Below are 20,232 nucleotides of genomic sequence, written 5' to 3' on the forward strand. Positions count from 1 at the left end.
GCTTCGCGGCATGTGGAATCTTCCTGGACTAGGGATCGAACCTGTGTTCTCTGCGTTGGCAGGTGGATTCTTAACCACTGCACCACCAGGGAAGTCCTGATACATGCTATCTTAACTTGTAGCTCACGTAGAAGCAAAGAAGCCTTATTAAGAGAAAATTCTAGAAAGGGTATTGCTTCAGTAGATTTCCCATTCAAGGCATCAAAATCTTGAGATGGATAAGTTTCTATTTCAAATTCTTGAAATAGAAAAGTTGGATTCACTTTATATAATTTTGTAGTAATACAAATCGCTAACATTTATTGTGTGCTTCCTCTCTGTTGGACACAGGTCTAAGCACTTAACACACATTAGCTCTTTTAATCCTCATAATAGTTAATTCTGTTATGGGAGGTGCTGTTTATTTCTTCATTTCACACATAGTGACACTGAGGCTAAGAGGGAGATTAAGTAGTTTTTTCAAAATTAATGAGAGTAAAACGAAATTGAGTTATTTGTAGTGAGGTGGATGGACCTAAGGACTGTCATACAGAGTGAGTGAAGTTAAGTCAGAAAGAGAAAAGCAAATACTGTATGCTAACACATATATATGGAATCTAAAAAAAAAAAAACGATGGTTTTGAAGGACCTAGGGACAGCACAGGAATAAAGACGCAGACCTAGAGAATGGACTTGAGGACACGGGGAGGGGGAAGGGTAAGCTGGGACAAAGTGAGAGAGTGGCATGGACATATATACACTACCAAATGTAAAATAGATAGCTAGTGGGAAGCAGCCGCATAGCACATGGAGATCAGCTCAGTGCTTTGTGACCACCTAGAGGGGTGGGATAGGGAGGGTGGGAGGGAGACGCAAGAGGGAGGGGATATGGGGATGTATGTATACATATAGCTGATTCACTTTGTTATACAGCAGAAACTAGCACACCATTGTAAAGCAATTATACTCCAATAAAGATGTTAAAAACAAACAAACAAAAAAACAAAATTAATGAGTGTAGAAACCAGAATCCAAACCAGAAATGTGGATTCTGAAATTTAACCTATATATTTTACAGGACAAAACCAGAATGAGATTTTAAGATGTTGAGAAGAAAGCCAAAAAAAAATACTTTGAGACAGCTCTGACCCTCATTCTGTAATCCATTATATTATTATTTATTTATATTGTATACTGTATGCTATCTACATGACATGGTATCCCAATACTCTTATGTGGTTTCTCCATAAGCAAAGCAAGCAGGGGTCCCTATAGGTTCTTCTTTCAGTTTCTGGAGAACCTTCTGCTTGTTGTATGACATTCTTTCTTTATTCTTTTTAATCTTGGATGCTGCTTCTTTCTTTGAATATTTTATTATGAATCACAAAATGTTCTTAGATCCTACTTACACCCTTGTTTAATATTCAGTCTTGGACATGCAGCTGTTGGCCTAGGAAAGTCTGTAGGATGACACAACCATTTCTTTCTCTCCTGCCTCCCTCCCTGCCCCCATCTCTCTTTTGCTTGTGAACTCAACACTTTGTACGTTCTTTGCTAATGGATGCATTTTTTCTGCAGAATTAATATTCCTGTGACCAGTTGTTTAACTTAAGAGTCATTTAAAACTCCTCTTGATACCTGGCAGTGGCTCTGTCATTGGGATACTGATTTGGAATACTGAGCCTCTCCCAATTACACACTGTTAGGGCAGCAATAGCATTAAGAATAGTGTCATTTAATATAATATTATTGTCACTCTGTTTTGTGCATTGAGGCAGAAAGATATGAATTCACAATTTGTCTTCAGCATCATAAATACATGATTCAAATCTCAGCTTTACCTCTCAGACCCCACATTTGTTTATCTGATAAGAATAATTATAGTTACCTAACAAAGTTGTTAGGAGGATTAAAATGAAATAACATATGCACTCACTAAATATGAGGTCACCTCTTCCAGTGATATGACTAAATTTTTTTAAAAGCCACATAAGGGAAACAAGAAAAAATCTTTTATGTTAATATAGCTTCTTGAAAAGAAAATTTATTTTAAAGTTATACAAAAATGGTAACAATATTATATAGATGTATCAGATGCTTAAAGAGCAAGAGTCTTTTTGTTTGTTTGAAATAAGGACATGTCTCTGGCAATGACTGAGTCTCTACTTTTGTTTGGATTAGTTAATTCCATTATCAGGAACACTGAGCTCTATAAATGTTAGTGCAGCTATTTGTCTTTGAATGAGGTACTTAACCAATCTGGATTTCAGTTTCTTCATCCTCAAAGAGAAGTACATCTTTCAAATGTCAAATTCTATTCAGTAGTTATTCACCAAGGCAGAACTCACAACTTCCAAGATGCAAAATCTCCATGTAGTGACAACTCAAGTCAGGCACATCACCTTTGCTACCAGCTACTACAGCTAGAACCCTTTTGGCATAAGCATAGGTCCTTCTCTCCTGGGTTTCTTTTTACTAATTGTTCTATCAAATTAACAGTATATAACTCAGTATACATTCAGTATCAGTTAGTCATTCCTTATGGCGGTCTTTGATGCGGGCCCATAGTCTCACAAGAAGACAACTTCGTAAATTTATTAACAAAGTTTAAGTTTTTTTTTTTAAGAAAGAAATGGGCTGAATTTATTATATCCCTTTTGTTGTAATATATGTTATGTAATTCCTCCTAAAATAAAATTTTAAGTTAAAGAACAACTTAGGGAATAAAATATGCCTTAATACATTTAATAAAATCTTTTAATTATATTTTACAGATCTAGAGTAAATCTATTAATTGTTTTAATATTAGGCTTTTCTACCAATTTAAAATTTATCTCAACATAATCTGAAATAATTTCAATCTGATACTATATTATATCTGAGGATTTTATTACTAAAATATCATATGAAATAAAAGTCATGCCTCTTTTTCCCCTAGATTCTAAAATCTATACCCCTGTTCTAATTCATGAATTACAAAAAACAGAATTTTAAATAATGAAAGTTTTAAAATATGTATATGACTTAGTCAAGTTCAATGATTACACAGGCAAATACAAGATAAGTGGAAGAAAGAAACTTACTGTCATATTTCTAATTTTATCATGTAACAAACAGACTGCATTCCCAGATGTACTTTTGCTCTCTTTTTTATAAAATACACTATATCTGTTTGTTTATAATGGGACATTATTTTTATCCTCCTATTTATGGGACAATACTGAATCTAGTTTGTTATTAACTTTGAACTAGAAAAAATGATATTCCGAATGACATTTTATTGTCAGGTGTGTGTATATATCCTGCATTTCACAGATTTTGTGCATGTATTTTAATGAATTAGAGGGCCTCACAGAATTCGTCTGTTCCTCTAGTTTTACGAATGGGGAAGCAGTTCAAGAGAAATTATATCCACAGATATGTTGTGAAACAGTGTCATTGCTGAACGTGACCGTTGTATGTTGAGTTCAGAAACAACACTTAAAAAAAGGACAAATCTAAGATTCTGTTTTTAAAATGATTCTGACAGAATTTGTACTTCATGCCAACATATAACTGAATGGAAATTGGTATATTCTTTAATACGCTACCATTTGTATTGTAAAGAATACAACTACAACAGTATTTATAACAAAAGCGAGGCAGTAATGATTTGCAGATACGCTCATTTCTTTTTTTCCCCCTTACTAGATCAATACTGACTTTCAATTTATTCATCTAACATTTATATTTGAACTGGACCATACATTGAAATATTGGATTCTATATTACTCCATATGCTGATTTGTATTGTCAAGTGTCTGTATTACTGATATTTTGTACACAGACCCAGACATACACATATTTATGAATGTTGAGTGTATTAACTTTTAAATTTAATCTCCTAATATGTATTCTAATTTGTATTTCAAAAATTCTTTTCCTCCGGTTTTTGTATTCTTACATTGTTGCATAATTTTCCTTATTCATATTTGTGTCTGTGTCCATGAGCTGTTCTGTGCAATATTGTAAGAAAAATTTTAAAATTAAGTGATAGATATTTACAACATATAACAGGAACAAGATATGCTACCAGCTTTATACACCTTTTGCATTAATTTTTTTCCTACAAAGCAACATATGATCTACTATTATTTCAAAAACAATGAAAAACTTTTGGCAAATAAATAATAAATTTGAATTGATATATATGAATGTGAATTTCCTTTAACAGGTGCCTTATTATGTAGTCTACATAAAAGTTAAAAACTAAAAAAACTCTTACTTTTGCTAGAAAAAAAATTTAATTTGAAAATGCATTTGGAGACTTTAATTTTTCATTTACATAAAAGTCTTTGTGATATTTTTTATTAACTGCCCAATAAATCTTAAATTGGTTTTGAAAGTTACAAGAAAAAAAAGACTTTATTGCTAAAAAGGAAGATCATCTCCACCCTCTGCTGGTATGTTTGCACAACTACAGGTTATTTATTTTAAACTTGGTCATTTTCTTTTTAGTAAAAAAATAAAATAGGCAAATCCAGTGATTTTAGTATTTAGAAAACAAATAAACTGTTATAAATGTCTAAATGAAGCATTCCTTTGAACTAAGGGAATATAAACCGACTTGTTTGGTTCGTTTACTAGCCTTGGAAAGAATTATACAATGGCATCAATTTATTGTTAATGAGTAAAAGTCATAATGTCACATGCTTCCAAATCATATAATTCCAATTTATTAGCCAACTATATAATCTGTGGTGGTTTAATGTTTGTATTATAGAAATACTAAAACATTAAAAAGATTGTGAAAAGCCTGGAGCAAATTATTTGTGTCTGAACTATCACTGACAACAGTTAGATGAATTATCATATGGTAAAGGAGTAGTGAGTTTTTTTAAAAGGACGGAAGTAGCTTTCAATAGTGAAATGAAATAGAATTTGAGTTTTTAGAAAAGTAAATTTCAATTTATAAACATACATTTTGGACTGATGGTCACATTAAATATGAATTTTAGTGTTAAAAATGTAGGTTCATGAAAAATACAAAGTCTTTATAGTAATGTAAGGATTCTTGGCACTTCTGTAGGTCTTATTTATTTAAATACTTTGTGTTACAATTTAAAAGATTTGAAGAGTTTATTAAAACACTCAATTGATTTTTGTATTTTGTCATATTTGGTCAGATTATTTTTATAAAAATAATTTCCCACATTCTCATTCTCTTTCAGAGGCAGCTACTTTATTAATTTTTGTATACCCTTCAAATTACTTTTAGCACATTTACATGCCTATAATTATGTAATTTTGATAAGCCATATGTTTTTATGCTACTTTAATTTGAATTTTGTAAGTTTTAATTATAAAAGTAGTTCATGAATTTATTTTCACTGTTGAAACTTTATATTATTTGTTACATTGATGCCCCCATTGATGACAACCCCCAGTACAAAAGCCCTCTTCATGGATAATTCCTGTTCACACTTTGAAGTACATCCTTCCAGATTTTTTCCTATGCATTTACACACATATGAATCTGTAGAATATTTATTATTTAAAAATTGTCATAATACATTTGTAATTTATGTAAATTGTATATAACATATCAGTTAGGTACTTGATTTTATTAATTAAATGCCTTGGAAATTTTCTTCTGTCAGATAATATCTTTTACCCTATATGTTTAGTTCTTGTCTGTTATGCTGTGGAATAGATAATACCATATTTTACTTTTTCAAGTCTCCTATTAATGGACATTTATATTATTTTAATTTCAACTGTTATAAACCCGCCTTGAATGTCTCTGTATATGTTTCTCATGTTTCTGTGTGCAGATATGTGAGTAGTATTCTAGGGTAAATGCTGAGAAGTGAAATTACTTAATTTGATATTTTGATACATAATTTTCTACAATGATCTTAACAATTTGGACTCCTTCATAAGTGTCTATATGTACTCCTTCATTTGTTCAAACTTGATATTATTTAGTATTAAAATGTTATGGGTGAAAAATAGTATCTGTAGTTTTCTTGATTAATAATGGAGTTAAATATCTGTTCATATGTTGATCAGTGATTTGTGTTTCTTCCATGAAATTCTTGTCTGTATTCTTCGTTACCTTTTTTCCTATGTGTTGTCTGTTTCTTACTGGCTTGTAGGAGCTCTTTCTATATTCTCTAATTATTAACGGGTTTCAATATGTCTTTATATATTCACTGGTAATTTGTATATCTTCTGGGATTTGCATGTTCATATCCTTTGCCCATTTATTTTTCTGTTTGAATTGTCTTATTCTTACTGATTTATAAGAATTCTTTGTATATTCCAGATATCAATCCTTTGCCTGTTTTATATGTTTCAAATATTTTTCCCATTCCTTAGAGAAATCTACAAATAGTTGACTGGCATGGAATACAGAAGACCTGCCACTGTCTCAAGGTGTCAATAAGTGTTCCAGATCCCATGGGATTCATCTGAAGCTAGATGCCATTTTCAACCACATCCTTGATTAGCTTTACCCCTGTCCTATCATGCCTTCTTTCCTTACCTTCTCTTGAGAGTAATTCTCTAATAAATTGCTTGAATAAGGATTCCTTGCTAAAACATAAGCAAGACGAAAAGACAACCCTCAGAATGGAAGAAAATATTTGCAAACGAAGCAACCGACAAGGGATTAATCTCCAAAATATACAAGCAGCTCATGCAGCTCAATATCAAAAAAACACACAACCCAGTCCAAGAATGGGCAGAAGACCTAAACACATTTCTCCAAAGAAGATATACAGATTGCCAACAAACACATGAAAGGATGCTCAACATCACTAATCATTAGAGAAATGCAAATCAAAACTACAATGAGGTATCACCTCACACCAGTCAGAATGGCCATCATCAAAAAAATCTACAAACAGTAAATGCTGGAGAGGGTGTGGAGAAAAGGGAACCCTCTTGCACTGGTGGTGGGAATGTAAATTGATACAGCCACTATGGAGAACAGTATGGACATTCCTTAAAAAACTAAAAATAGAACTACCATACAACCCAGCAATCCCACTACTGGGCATATACCCTGAGAAAACCATAATTCAAAAAGAGTCACGCACCACAATGTTCATTGCAGCTCTATTTACAATAGCCAGGACACGGAAGCAATCTAAGTGTCCATCAACAGATGAATGGATAAAGAAGATGTGAGACATATATACAATGGAATATTACTCAGCCATAAAAAGAAACGAAATTGAGTTATTTGTAGTGAGGTGGATGGACCTAGAGTCTGTCATACAGAGTGAAGTAAGTCAGAAAGAGAAAAACAAATACCGTATGCTAACACATATATATGGAATCTAAAAAAAAAAAAAAAAAGGTGGTTCTGAAGAACCGAGGGGCAGGACAGGAATAAAGGCACAGATGTAGAGAATGGACTTGAGGACATGGGGAGGGGGAAGGGTAAGCTGGGACAAAGTGAGAGAGTGGCATGGACATATATACACTACCAAATGTAAAACCGATAGCTAGTGGGAAGCACCCTCATAGCACAGGGGGATCAGCTCTGTGCTTTGTGACCACCCAGAAGGGTGGGATAGGGAGGCTGGGAGGAAGACACAAGAGGGAGGAGATATGGGGATATATGTATATGTATAACTGATTCACTTTGTTACAAAGCAGAAACTAACACGCCATTGTAAAGCAGTTATACTGCAATAAAGACGTTAAAAAAAAAAAAAAAAGAATTCCTTGCTTAGGCTCTGCTTCTAAGAAACCTAACCTACAGCACTGCAAGGAATTTTTTTTCCAAAATAATATTTTAAGACCAAACCAAATTCTCCAATGTAAGAAATAATAAAATTTTCTTTATTAACAAACATATATACTTTTGAATGTGTGCTATCCTCTTTAAAGTTGCATACTTGTTATGACATTTTCATTGTTCAACAAATTTATCAAATTCACCTTTTGAGAATCATGTTCAGGGTCTGAGACAGTCTTTGCATATTCATGATATTGTCAGTTATTTGCTTCTTTAAGTCTGGATTATTTTGCTGAAAGTAAAAAAAGTAATACTGAATAAGTGAACTTAATATTTACTTAATAAAAAATTGAAATGAATGTAGGCAGTTATATATATATGTATTAATTAGTGTATTAATTCCAAGCCCCAAGCCCATTGACATATGGGTACTCTGGCCTCTAACCTTCCTTTTTGTCCTATTCAAGATTGACTGGAAATGACAGTATTATTTGTCTGCTAGTAGACAGAATTAGAACTTCAGCTGAGAGAAGTTGGGGAGGTTATAAGCTAATTAAAATGTACTTGTCTGTGAAATAGTACAAGTATGGTTAATTTTTCTTGATAATTTATAGTTATTAAAGATTTATCATGTGCTAGACCTTGTTCTAAGTGCTTTTTGGTTTTACTTATTAGATCATCACAAAATCTTTAACATAGTTGAAACTATTATCCTCATGAAGGCTCAGGGAGTTTAAATAACTTTTTAAGCCACTCTAAAGTCACACAGCTCTTATGTGTAGTGCTGAATTCAAATCGAGATATTTTTGCATGAGAGTCTTTTTTCTTAACAGTTATGCATCCATTGTGTATAAATGCCAGAACATAAACTATAACGTTCTTTAAGTATAAATGTAGTCTCATTATTTACTTAGGCCTGGGTCACATGTAGATATGACTTTTAGGCTTTTTTCTTCTTTCACTACTAACTTCTGTCTGATTTCTGGTCAAAATCCATTCTTTCTCTCTCTGTTTCTCTTCTCCCTCTCTTGTCTCTTCTGGTCAATGAAGAACTGAGATTATATCTGGCTGGGTTTCAAGATTACATGTCTTTCTAAATATGTATTATGGTCTCTGTCCTTCTATTAATTCAGACAAGGGATGCGTCTGCTTCCCTAAATCCTGCTAGAATAATCTCTTTGAAATGTATTCCCCTTCCCTATTGTAACTCTTCCCATCATCATGCAATTTAGCACCATGCACTCTCTTTCTCTTTTTACCTAGGAGGTGGATTTATTGATTTACATATCCAATAAGGGACAATCTATCTCTACTTACATGCAATTTTTAGGGTCAACTCATTTTGATATAAGCAAGCATTTCTGATATAAGCAGTTATTTGTATTATTTTCTTGTTTATTGTTGAAAATAACTTACTGTACTCAGTGTGGCTAAATCATATGCAAATTTAATAAATTGTTAATTAAACATATCCAATCAATTATGTGATTTCTAACTCTTGCTGTCTGGCCGACAGTCTCATTCTCTTCCCTGTGACGGATCAATAACCCACTTGGTCCTGAGCAGTCATCCTTTTAATGTATCTCATATTGTCCTCACTAACCCTGCTGGTTGAAGTGGCCCTTGTCCATGGGTGTCAGTGATTTATCATTAAGAATGCCTCTATTAGTTCCATATTTGTTTAAATGAAAACAATAAAACATTTTAGAAATACATTCAAAGATAAATTACATCATAGTTAAAGTAAAATTAGGAGTATGGGATTAACAGATACACACTACTGTATATAAAATAAATAAGCAACAAGGATCTACTGTAAAACACGGGGAATGATATTCAATATCTTGTAATAGCCTATAATGGAAAACAATCTAAAAAAAATATAAATATAACTGAATTACTTTGTGGTACACCTGAAACTAACACAATATTGCAAATCAACTGTACTTCAATTTTTAAAAAAAGATTATTGAGATGTAAATTGCATGAACTTTGTAATAGAAAGAATCTGAGCTGGAGGGCTTTCCAGCTAAGCCATAACACCTATCAGGACTCATTTAAATCTGCATCAAAATGACATAATTAGATAAGATTGACTTGGAAGCTTATTCAAGCTATTATCTATTTAATTTTGGTGAAAATTCATCAGTGTCCTTTGATATGTTTACATATGATTTGTTTTCTGCCATTGCTTTCTTAATGTTGAAAGTTGTTACCTAGAGAGCATTTGGTTTCTGTGAATTTTCTTTTTTTTCCATTTTCACCATGTATCATTGATTTTCTTTTAAGTGTGGTCATTTAGGCTCTACCTGGTTATTTTCTGATATCTTTTCTGAGAGAGAATAGAACTGAGACTGTATTTAACTTATGCAACATTCCCCACAAACACTTCAAATATTGGTCATTGTTTTTAAATTCCAATAAAAATGTATACTTTAGGGATGTTTATCATAAGGGGTTAGAATACTGAGCCCAATTTATACACCTCCACCTCCCCCTGAAATTTTTTTTTTTAAACTTATTTATTTATTTTTATGTATTTATTGTTGGCTGTGTTGAGTCTTCGTTTCCGTGCGAGGGCTTTCTCTAGTTGCGGCGAGCGGGGGCCACTCTTCATCGCGATGCGTGGGCCTCTCACTATCGCGGCCTCTATTGTTGCGGAGCACAGACTCCAGACGCGCAGGCTCAGTAGTTGTGGCTCACGGGCCTAGTTGCTCCGTGGCATGTGGGATCTTCCCAGACCAGGGCTCAAACCCACATCCCCTGCATTGGCAGGCAGATTCTCAACCACTGCGCCACCAGGGAAGCGCCCCCCCGAAATTTTTGATGATTTTTTAAATAGAGTGATTGGGGCAGATTTTGAAAAGTAGCTCATTTTCATAATCACTCTATGTGCTGTACCATCATGCACCACTTGCTTGAATGCATTTCATTAAAAAAGGAAGAAAGTGCAAATTTACTCTGTACCAAGCAGAGTGTTAAGTTTCTTTGTGATGTTGTACCTTCCATCCTTAAAGAAAAATCACTATAAAATAATTATTATCTGTGTTCTCATTCATGCTACTGGTAAGTGGCAGAGCTTGGATTTGAAACCAAAATTTTTTTTATGCTGATTGCATGTCTGTGTAAAGGGTACTTTGTTTGTGTAGGCTTGTTTTTGCAATAATATACCACTAATTTTGGGAGAGAGACAAAGGATACTCAGTCTATCTCAGATGTGGGATATCAGGTCCCTTCATCATCTTTGGCTCATAGTGAAAAAATATGAGGGCTGTCCAAATTCTAGGAAAATAGAAAAATGACAGGAAAGAAAAAGATTAAGGGGGTTTTGTTTTGTTTCTCTTACCTGCACAGATAGACATACCTGTTTGTGCATATGGTAATCAGTTTCCAAGATGATAGCTGTGAAACCCTTCAAGGTTATTTTATGTCTTTGGTTAATGCCTTTGGAATTATGGGAAAAAAGTATAATTTTTTTTCAGCATATCTTACTTCTTTAAGGTATTTTACTTTTATTCTAATATTAAATAGGTAACAAATTAATGATCCATATAACCCCTTGAACTAGAATTTACATCTTTCTCAACCATGCCAATTAAGAAATTCAGCTCCAATTTTATTCAGAATAGATCTGCCATATAATGTGGTGCTCTATTAAGGGTAATGATAGTGTTTGCTAAGGTTGTAGAGATCACTGAATAAAGTACTTTCTGGGAGCTTTTTGTTAAATCGTGGTGCTCAAGAACAAAGGATCCTATTTCTTCAGTTGAGTTCAAACTGAGTTTCATACCACTTCTAATACAGTCAGTCTGCATCTGTGGAGGTAGTATTGTCTACAGGTCAGTATAACTTTTGTTTATTTAGACAGCATTAGAAGTATAATTAGAAGACACTGTTCTTACATACAGAATTTGTTTTTCCAAAGAAAATATTTATGGTAATAAAGATCCCTGGACTATGGGCAGGTCTAATTCAACCTGTGTGTTTTTAGGACCTGTTACAGTTAAAGTGACTATGACTTCCGAACCAACAAACATTAGATGAGAATTGAGAAAATATATTTTATCTGATTTGGAAATTTATACAAATATATGAAAATATGTACAAGGTTTGCTAAGGAATTAAAGGAAATTGTTATAATAATAAATTTGTAATAAAAATAAAATTATCATGTTGTAATGTTGTATTTGTCTTTCATGAATAAGTTGAAGTTGATTTGATGATATATTGTTATTCAACTTGTTAACATTGTCTTCAAATGTTAGCAAATTGTAGATTATTGATTTTACAGTTTGAAGGCTTTCAATTAACTTATGACTCTAAAAGTTGTAATTCAACATAATTAACCTCAAAATTGTAGCATTTCATTTTTGGTAGTGAGACAGAAAAATATGTTTGTGTTTGAAATACTGTTGTGTTCAAGTGAAAACTTCATTTTATGAAATCCATTGACTCTATAGGTACTAATTGTGTATTAGGCACCTGGGGTCTCAAAGCAAAGCAAAAATGGCCTTTGCCATTAACAGGCTTAAGGTAGGGACTTCCCTGGTGATGCAGTGGTTAAGAATCCGCCTGCCAGTGCAGGGGACATGGGTTCCATCCCCGGTCCAGGAAGATTCCACATGCCGCAGAGCAGCTAAGCCTTTGTGCCACAACTACTGAAGCCCATGCGCCTAGAGCCCATGCTCCACAACAAGAGAAGCCACCGCAATGAGAAGCCCGCGCACCACAACGAAGGGTAGCCCCCGCTCGCCACAACTAGAGAAAGCCCACCTGCAGCAATGAAAAGCCAATGAAACCAAAAATAAAATTAAAAAAAAAAAAAGCTTAAGGTAAAATAGTAAAGTCAGATAGATAAATAGATGTTTACGATGTAAGGTAATACTTGAGGATGCATAAAGGAGGAGTACTAAGTCCAAAATGGAAGAGAGTAGGAAGGGGGATCAGAGATGGCATCTGGGAGGGACCATGTTGTAGAAATAGGAGTTTTACCACATCACAGTTCCTGGAAGGACATTCCAAGCAGATGGTTCCACTTTTGCTAATGCCTTGATGGTGAAAGTGAACAGGAAGTGGCAAGTAGTAATCAATGCAATTGGAGAATGAAATATGAGACATAGATTTTAAAGTCTTTCTAAAGAATATGGATAATTCCAACCTATAGATATTTTGTCTCTCTCATTTAGCTGGAATAAAGAACTTCATTTAAAAGACTATCTGTAGATAAAGTGAAACAAAAGATTTTTATCTCTAATAGATTTTATATCTATTCCGTGTCATCCCATTCAGTGTATAAATATCTCTGTGTATCTATGGTGTTTTTACTTAAATTAAGACAGATATATTAGTAGCACATATGTATTGTAAATGGAAGTCTGGTGGTTTTCATTAAGAATTTTATTGTAATTCTTTTTTCTGAAAATTTTTCATTAGTTAAATCCTTTGAATACTTGCCTAAGAGACATGGGATTTATTCACTCTTTTATTTTTGATTGCTGATACAAATGTAAGAAATACTAAAAAAAGGTCAAGAAATATTTCAATATACATAAATTCTGAAGATATTTCAAAAATAATGGTAAATATCTTGACATTAATACATTGAAGGCCATAGGTTCACCACCAGCTGCAAATCATTATGGTTGATCATGCTCTTATTAGAGCAAAATTATTCACTGGGCATTGAATGGAAATCTTGCCTATAAGTAAAAAAATCGCAGCTGAGAATGATGTTAATTAAAGCATTATTAAGAGTGAAAGTGTAAACAAAATTGTATTATTTTTTGTATCCATTTCAGAACATCTAAGCTGGGAGGAAAATGAGATAGTTTTAATTTGTGAAAGACTTCACAAACTAGAATGTCTTTGTATTTTAAGCTTTCTTCAGCTAAAGCCTTGCAAGAATACTTAAGTGTTTTAGAAGTGGTTCACACATAGTTTGATTTAAATTCAAATTCAGTGAGTGCAATTAAAGATCATCCAATAAAAGTCATGAAAGGCAAATTGATTTTATATCATTTAGAACAAAATATCAAATATTTAAAAACGCCTATGTGAAAGAGAAAATATTTTCCATTTTTGTCATACACTTCCTCAAGGACATGAAAGTATTTTACGTGATCAATCTAATAATTTATCTGCAAGGATGATAAAATGGAGGGCCTGTCATTTTATGTAGTATTTATTATTGTTAGTTTTGGTTGCAATAAATAACAAAAAGAAACAGCATGATTCAAGTTGACAAAGCAGGGGTGTGCACATTATAGTTAAGGAATTAAGTGAAATTTAGAAACAAAGCAAAACAAAACAAAATAGGAACCAAATCATGGCACATTATAAAAACCAGTGAAAAATAGCAGTCACCGTAAGAGAAAGATCTACCATACAACTAGGAATTTCTGAAGTGGAAACATATCTGGGCCTTCAGCAACATAAGCTCTTGGCTTTTCACTCTAGTGAAAGCAGTATATACCATGCTGATTATGAACTGACTCTGTGGTTAGATAATGCTTAGTTTCTTAGTCCTGCTTTAGCACTTATCCGCTGAGTGACATAGGCAACTTATCTTTCTGCTGTAAAGTGACCATAGTAATATCTACTTCTATAGTTATAAGCATTAAAAGAGATAATCTGTTTCAAGTACTTGGTGCATCACAGTTAATGAACTGCAGCGGCCACCTTCTCCTCCTCATCCTTCTTCTTTGTCTTCATCATCAATACCCTGACATTAATATGGTTCATAAGTTTTCTATGCTTCTGCTTTTCTCTGCATGTAGTCTCCACTTGTCTTAGCATTACCAGTTGAGTTAGCTTTCATTTGTCTTTTCTTCAACTCATGGCTGTGGTTTCCTCATAACTTTATCTTGTTTATAACTCTACTCTAGATCCTTTATGATGTGGTTTACTTTCCTCTGCCAGTGGTCTAATTATCTCTAAACTTACTAAATCATACACCAAGGGGAAGAACCTGTTCCAATTGGTTTTTTCTTTGAGTAGAGATTCTAGGGTCAGGTCATACCTTAGTCTGGTCTGTGGTTCTGTTAAGCTCAGGTCAATTACTTGTTGAGTCGCATGGTACATCTGGTGCTGGCCAACAGAGGCAGTGGTGGGGCATTTTACCCAGAGAGCAATGATGGTGGCTGTCATATGCCTACTAAATCTAAATAAATAAACATAAAAAGTTAAGATTAAACAATTTACCAAATTATAGAACTGGTGTGAGTAGTAAGGCTGAGTCTTGAATAGTAATCTCGTGTCTCCCAATACAAATTTACACTTCAAATATTCTTGGTCATTGTGAAGTGGTGGCACCATTATAAAATTTCTATGCAAATTACTGGATATTTTGCTACATAGAAATTCAGAAAATTCTTTAAGTATCAGAATTTTACTATTTATTATTTTAGTATAACAAATTCTGTGTCGTGACTGAAAAACCAATGTTATGTTTTAAAATGTCTTATTTATAATTGAATTCTATTAACTTGTTCTATTTGTTTTAACTCTTCTCAGGTTGCTAAGTTGGCTGTCACAGTGCAAGCCTTGGAGTCCCAATGGGGGACTCCGGATCAAGACGATCTACTCTGGTCTCCCGGTTGCCAATATTCAGAAGGAGTATTAGCAGAAAACATGATTCTCTTCCTTCTTCACCCTCCTCCAGTAATACAGTCGGTGTACACAGTTCATCTCCTTCCAGCACTAACTCAAGCTCAGGTAGTACAGGTAAACGCAGGAGCCTCTTCCGTACTCCTTCCATTAGCTTCCATCATAAGAAGGGGAGTGAACCTAAGAAAGAACCTACCAACCAGAACCTTAGTATTTCAAATGGTGCTCAACCTGGTCACAGCAGTATGCAAAAACTGAGTTTGGAAGAACATACTAAAACCAGGGGAAGACATTCTGTTGGTTTTAGCAGTTCACGAAATAAGAAGATAACAAGATCTTTGACAGAGGATTTTGAAAGAGAAAAGGAGCACTCGACTAATAAGAATGTCTTTATAAATTGCCTAAGTTCTGGCAAAAGTGAGGGGGATGATTCTGGATTCACAGAAGAACAAACTCGCCGTTCTGTTAAGCAGTCAACAAAGAAGCTTCTTACTAAATCTTTTTCATCTCACTATAAATTTTCTAAGCCAGTTCCACAGAGCCAATCCATTTCATTGGTACAGCAATCTGAATTCTCACTGGAAATTGCACAGTACCAAGAGAGGGAACCTGTATTACTAAGAGCTTCTCCATCGTGTTCTGTGGATGTAACAGAACGGGCGGGAAGCTCTTTACAATCTCCACTGCTTTCTGCTGATTTTACTACAGCTCAGACACCTTCAGAGTTCTTAGCCTTGACTGAAGATTCTGTGTCTGAAGCAGATGCATTTCCTAAAAGTGGAAGCATGGCATCCCACTGTGACAACTTTGGCCACAGTGATTCTACCTCTCAGATTTCTCCCAATCCTGCTGCTGCTACAAAGACAACAATAGACCTTATGGGAACTGTTCCCTGTGCAATTATGTCTCCTGGGAAATACAGGTTAGAAGGTCGGTGTAGCACTGAATCTAAATCCTTACCAGAAACCTCTGCTGCTAATCAGAAGGAAGTGTTATTGCAAATCACTGAACTACCTGCTATGAATGCGAGTGACTCAGAGATTCACCTATCAGCAGATACAAGAAGAGGAGAACATATGGTGATACAAAATGGTGAAACAATGTTGGCAACAAGTTCCCCAAGGAAACTTGGATTTTATGAGCAACGTAAAGCAATAGCTGAACGTGTTAAAGGGATCCATCCTATTTCAGATTCAAGGATAATACCCTCTTCTGGTGATCATTATATTTTAAACAAAACATCATATGGATATGATGCAAATCCTGCCAAAGGTATGATGATTTTCTTTGTATAATAAATGATATGAATTATAATTTTCATTATAATTTCTTCAATTTTCTTATTCTATCTGATGGAAACGACATTTTTCTTAGTTTTCACTCTTTAATATTCTTTCCTATTTATAATTTGTCTTAAATCATTTCTCTGCTTAAACTTACTTCATTCGTATCATGCTGAAAATGTAATTCATCCATGTTACTTATTTTTCTTAGTTGTGTAATTCAGATTCTGACCCTCAGAAGAAAGTGGAAGGAAATTAATTTTATTTGCAATGTGGCTTTATCTAAAATAAGGGCTAGCTTTTTTATAGTTCATGATAGAGTACTGGTATTTCTTAGTTAAAGAGTAGATATAGCCCAGACACAATCATTATAAAAGAAATTTGTATAATTTAAATTCTTTTTCCTATTTTAACAAAGTTTTTATTATTAAATAGGATCCATGTTTTGGCACAGAAAGAGGGAGGGAAGGTTGATATACTCCAGTCTGTTATTTAACAGAAAACATGGTTTTTCAATATAAAATTCAGTTCAAGAGAATTGTTGAATATATAATACCTACTGGCTGTATTTGACATTTTTATTCTTTTTTCTGTACTGTGTGATTCCTACTACCACTGCTGCCACTTTTACTACTACTACTAACACTAATAGTTCTCCCAACAATATGTCCCATTTACTGTTCTGTGCCCTTTGGATACATTAATTTATTGAATCTGGAAGTGATGGAAATCACTACTATTATTCTAACTCATTCTATAGGCACGATGATTGGAGCACAGACAGGTTAAGTAATGTGTCCAAAGTCACAAAGTTCATAAGTAATTGTTTAGGATACAGTCCCTATGAGGTAGGCACTAGTATGTTCCCCATTTTATACATGAGAAAACTGAGACCAAGGGATTATACAGATGGTAAGTAGCACAGCCAAATTACAACTATCTGAATCCAAATTTCAGGCTCTTAATGACTAGGTTGTACTACATGTCATGACCCAGGCTCTTTCCAAAACATTAAGAATAATACTAAAATATTAAATAAAATTTGTAATCAGTGAAATTATGTATTATATAATGTCAAGAATCATAAGTTTATCTGACTCACCTAACTAGTCTCTCCATGAATATAGCAATTTTACAGTTTTAAATGCATGCCTTAATTTTCCAACTGTCTTCATATTTTTTCACATTTGAGACAAAATCACTTTTACACATCTGCCTACTTTTTTCATTTTTTGTCTTGGTAGCCTTGCTTGTATTTTGGGATTTAGTTATACCTGCTTAATTCCTTAACTCTAGTATAATTATAGGAATGATAATGATGATGATACTATGTGCCCAAAGATGTGCTAAGCAATTTGCATGCACTGTTTTATTTAGTACTAACCAAAGATTTATGTGGAAGTTATTAATGACTAAGGTTTAGGATTAAGTTAAATAACTTCATGAAATCACATTGTTAGCCAACAGTGGACCTCAGATTAGAATGTAGGCAGTTTTTTAGAAAATTGCACCCAAAAAGGTAAAAGTGTAATTATTTTGATTATATCTAATTCTTATTTAGAAATGGTGACTTGCCTCAATGTCAAACTGAATAAATATTTATCTCTTTGGAAACTAGGGAATGACCAACAATTATCTTGCTGATTATTAATCTGTTGACTGAGATCCTAATTGCAAGCCATTTAACACATTAATTTCACTGAATTTGACACCATGATGCCTGTTCCTGGACATTAGGTGATAATTCATAGTATCTACAACTTGTAAAATAGAAAGAGACAGGCAAATAAGCTGGTCATATCAAAAAGGAAAAGTTGGTTGCATACTATTCTTCATTTTCATCAATAGGAGATATTCATCTGCTATTCATAAGGATTTTATAATTTAGAAGTTTAAAGATTTTAAAGCCATTTAGACAAATGTATTTTATGTAAGAAAGAGTTGCCAAATCCCATAATACTAAATTTATTCTGTATTTATTATGAAATAAGTTTAAGCTAATATTTAATATACATCTGAATGTGCTGGGTGTACATTCATATCAGAATTATTAATGGAATTTTGACCTCTCTGGCAATTTAACTTTTACTCATTAGCTTAAAAAGTTACTGAAAAAACTGCCATATGTTGGCTTAATAGGTTCTAGCCAAGAGTCTTTAAACCCATAGATGAGCCCAAACAGAACAGTTTAATTCATTCATATATTCATTCAACAAATATTGTTTTGGTACTGTTTTAAGCACTAAGGGTATAGCAATGAACAAAATGAATTAATTCCTTCCTTCATAAAGCTTACTTTCTACTGGGAATACTCAGACAATTAATATACAAATAAATAAATGTCAGATGGTAATAACTGCTGAGGATGAGTTTAAAGCAGAAAAGAGGATTAGGAAGTGGGGGGGTGTGATTGTAGTTTGCATTTTTTTAACTTTATTCAGGTATAATTGGCAAATTAAATTGTAGATTTAAAGTGAACAAAGTGATGATTTGATATATGTTACATTGTGAAAGGATTCCCCCCTCCCCCATCAAGTTAGTTAATACATCCATCACGTCACATATTTACCTTTTTGGTTTTTGTTTTTGAGAAATTTAAGTTCTACTCTTCGCAAATTTCACTTATACAATACAGTGTTATCAACTATAGTCACCTTGTTATACACTAGATCCTCAGATCTTACTTATCTTATAACTGAAAGCTTGTACCCTTTTACCAAGGCAACCACTTTTCTACTCTCTGTTTCTATGAGTACAGCTTTCTAAAAAAGATTCCACATATAAGTGGTACCATGCAGTATTGGTCTTTCTCTGTCTGGCTTATTTCACTTAGCATATCTTGAAGATTCATCCATGTTGTCACAAATGACAGGATTTCCTTCTTTCTTAAGGCTGAATGATATTCCATTGTATGTAGATACTGCATTTTCTTTATCCATTCCTCTTTTCTCATACTTAGGATGTTTCCAAACCTCTGCTATTGTGAATAATGCTGCTGTGAACATGGGAGTACAGATATGTCTTTGAGATAGTGATTTTGCTGCCTTTGGGTATATTACCAGAAGATTGCTGGATCATATAGTAGCTCTATTTTTAATTTCTTGAAGAACCTCCATAATATTTTCCATAGTGGCTGCACCAGTTTACATTCTCATCAGCAGTGCACAAGGGTTCCCTTTTTTCCATATGCTCAAAAACATTTGTTGTCTTTTGACTTTTTGATAATGGCCATCCTAACAAAAGTGAGGTGATATCTCATTGTGGTTTTGATTTGCATTTCCCAGATAATTAGGGATGTTGAGCTCCTTTTCATGTACCTGTTAGCCTTTTGTATGTCTTATTTGGAAAAATGTTTACTTAGGTCCTTTGCCCATTTTAATTTTTTTTTTTTTTTTTTTTTTTGCTATTGAGTTGTATAAATTTTGTGTATATTTTGGATATTAACCCCATATAGGTTATGTGATCTGCAAATATTTTCTCCCATCCAGTTGGTCCAATTGGTTGTCTTATATTTCTTTCTTTCTTTCTTTTTTATTGTTTTCTATGCAGAAACTTTTTAGTTTGAAGTAGTCCTACTTGTTTATTTTTGCTTTTATTTCTTTTGCTCTTCATATCAAATCCAAAAAATCATTATCA

General features: G+C 33.4%; 1 protein-coding gene across 4 annotated transcripts in view; it reads left to right on the forward strand.

Moving 5' to 3' along the window:
• CCSER1 (coiled-coil serine rich protein 1) overlaps positions 1-20,232 on the forward strand; it is a 1,308,992-nt gene that overhangs the window by 145,701 nt on the left and 1,143,059 nt on the right. For all 4 annotated transcript variants that reach the window (XM_068542049.1, XM_068542050.1, XM_068542051.1 and 1 more), the window contains exon 2: positions 15,221-16,585. In XM_068542049.1, the coding sequence (XP_068398150.1) occupies positions 15,262-16,585 (1,324 nt within the window). In that variant the 5' untranslated portion in view covers positions 15,221-15,261. The remainder of the gene's footprint in view (positions 1-15,220; positions 16,586-20,232) is intronic.

This window comes from Eschrichtius robustus, chromosome 4 (genome assembly GCF_028021215.1).
Source record: "Eschrichtius robustus isolate mEscRob2 chromosome 4, mEscRob2.pri, whole genome shotgun sequence".
NCBI classification, from domain to species: domain Eukaryota; kingdom Metazoa; phylum Chordata; class Mammalia; order Artiodactyla; family Eschrichtiidae; genus Eschrichtius; species Eschrichtius robustus.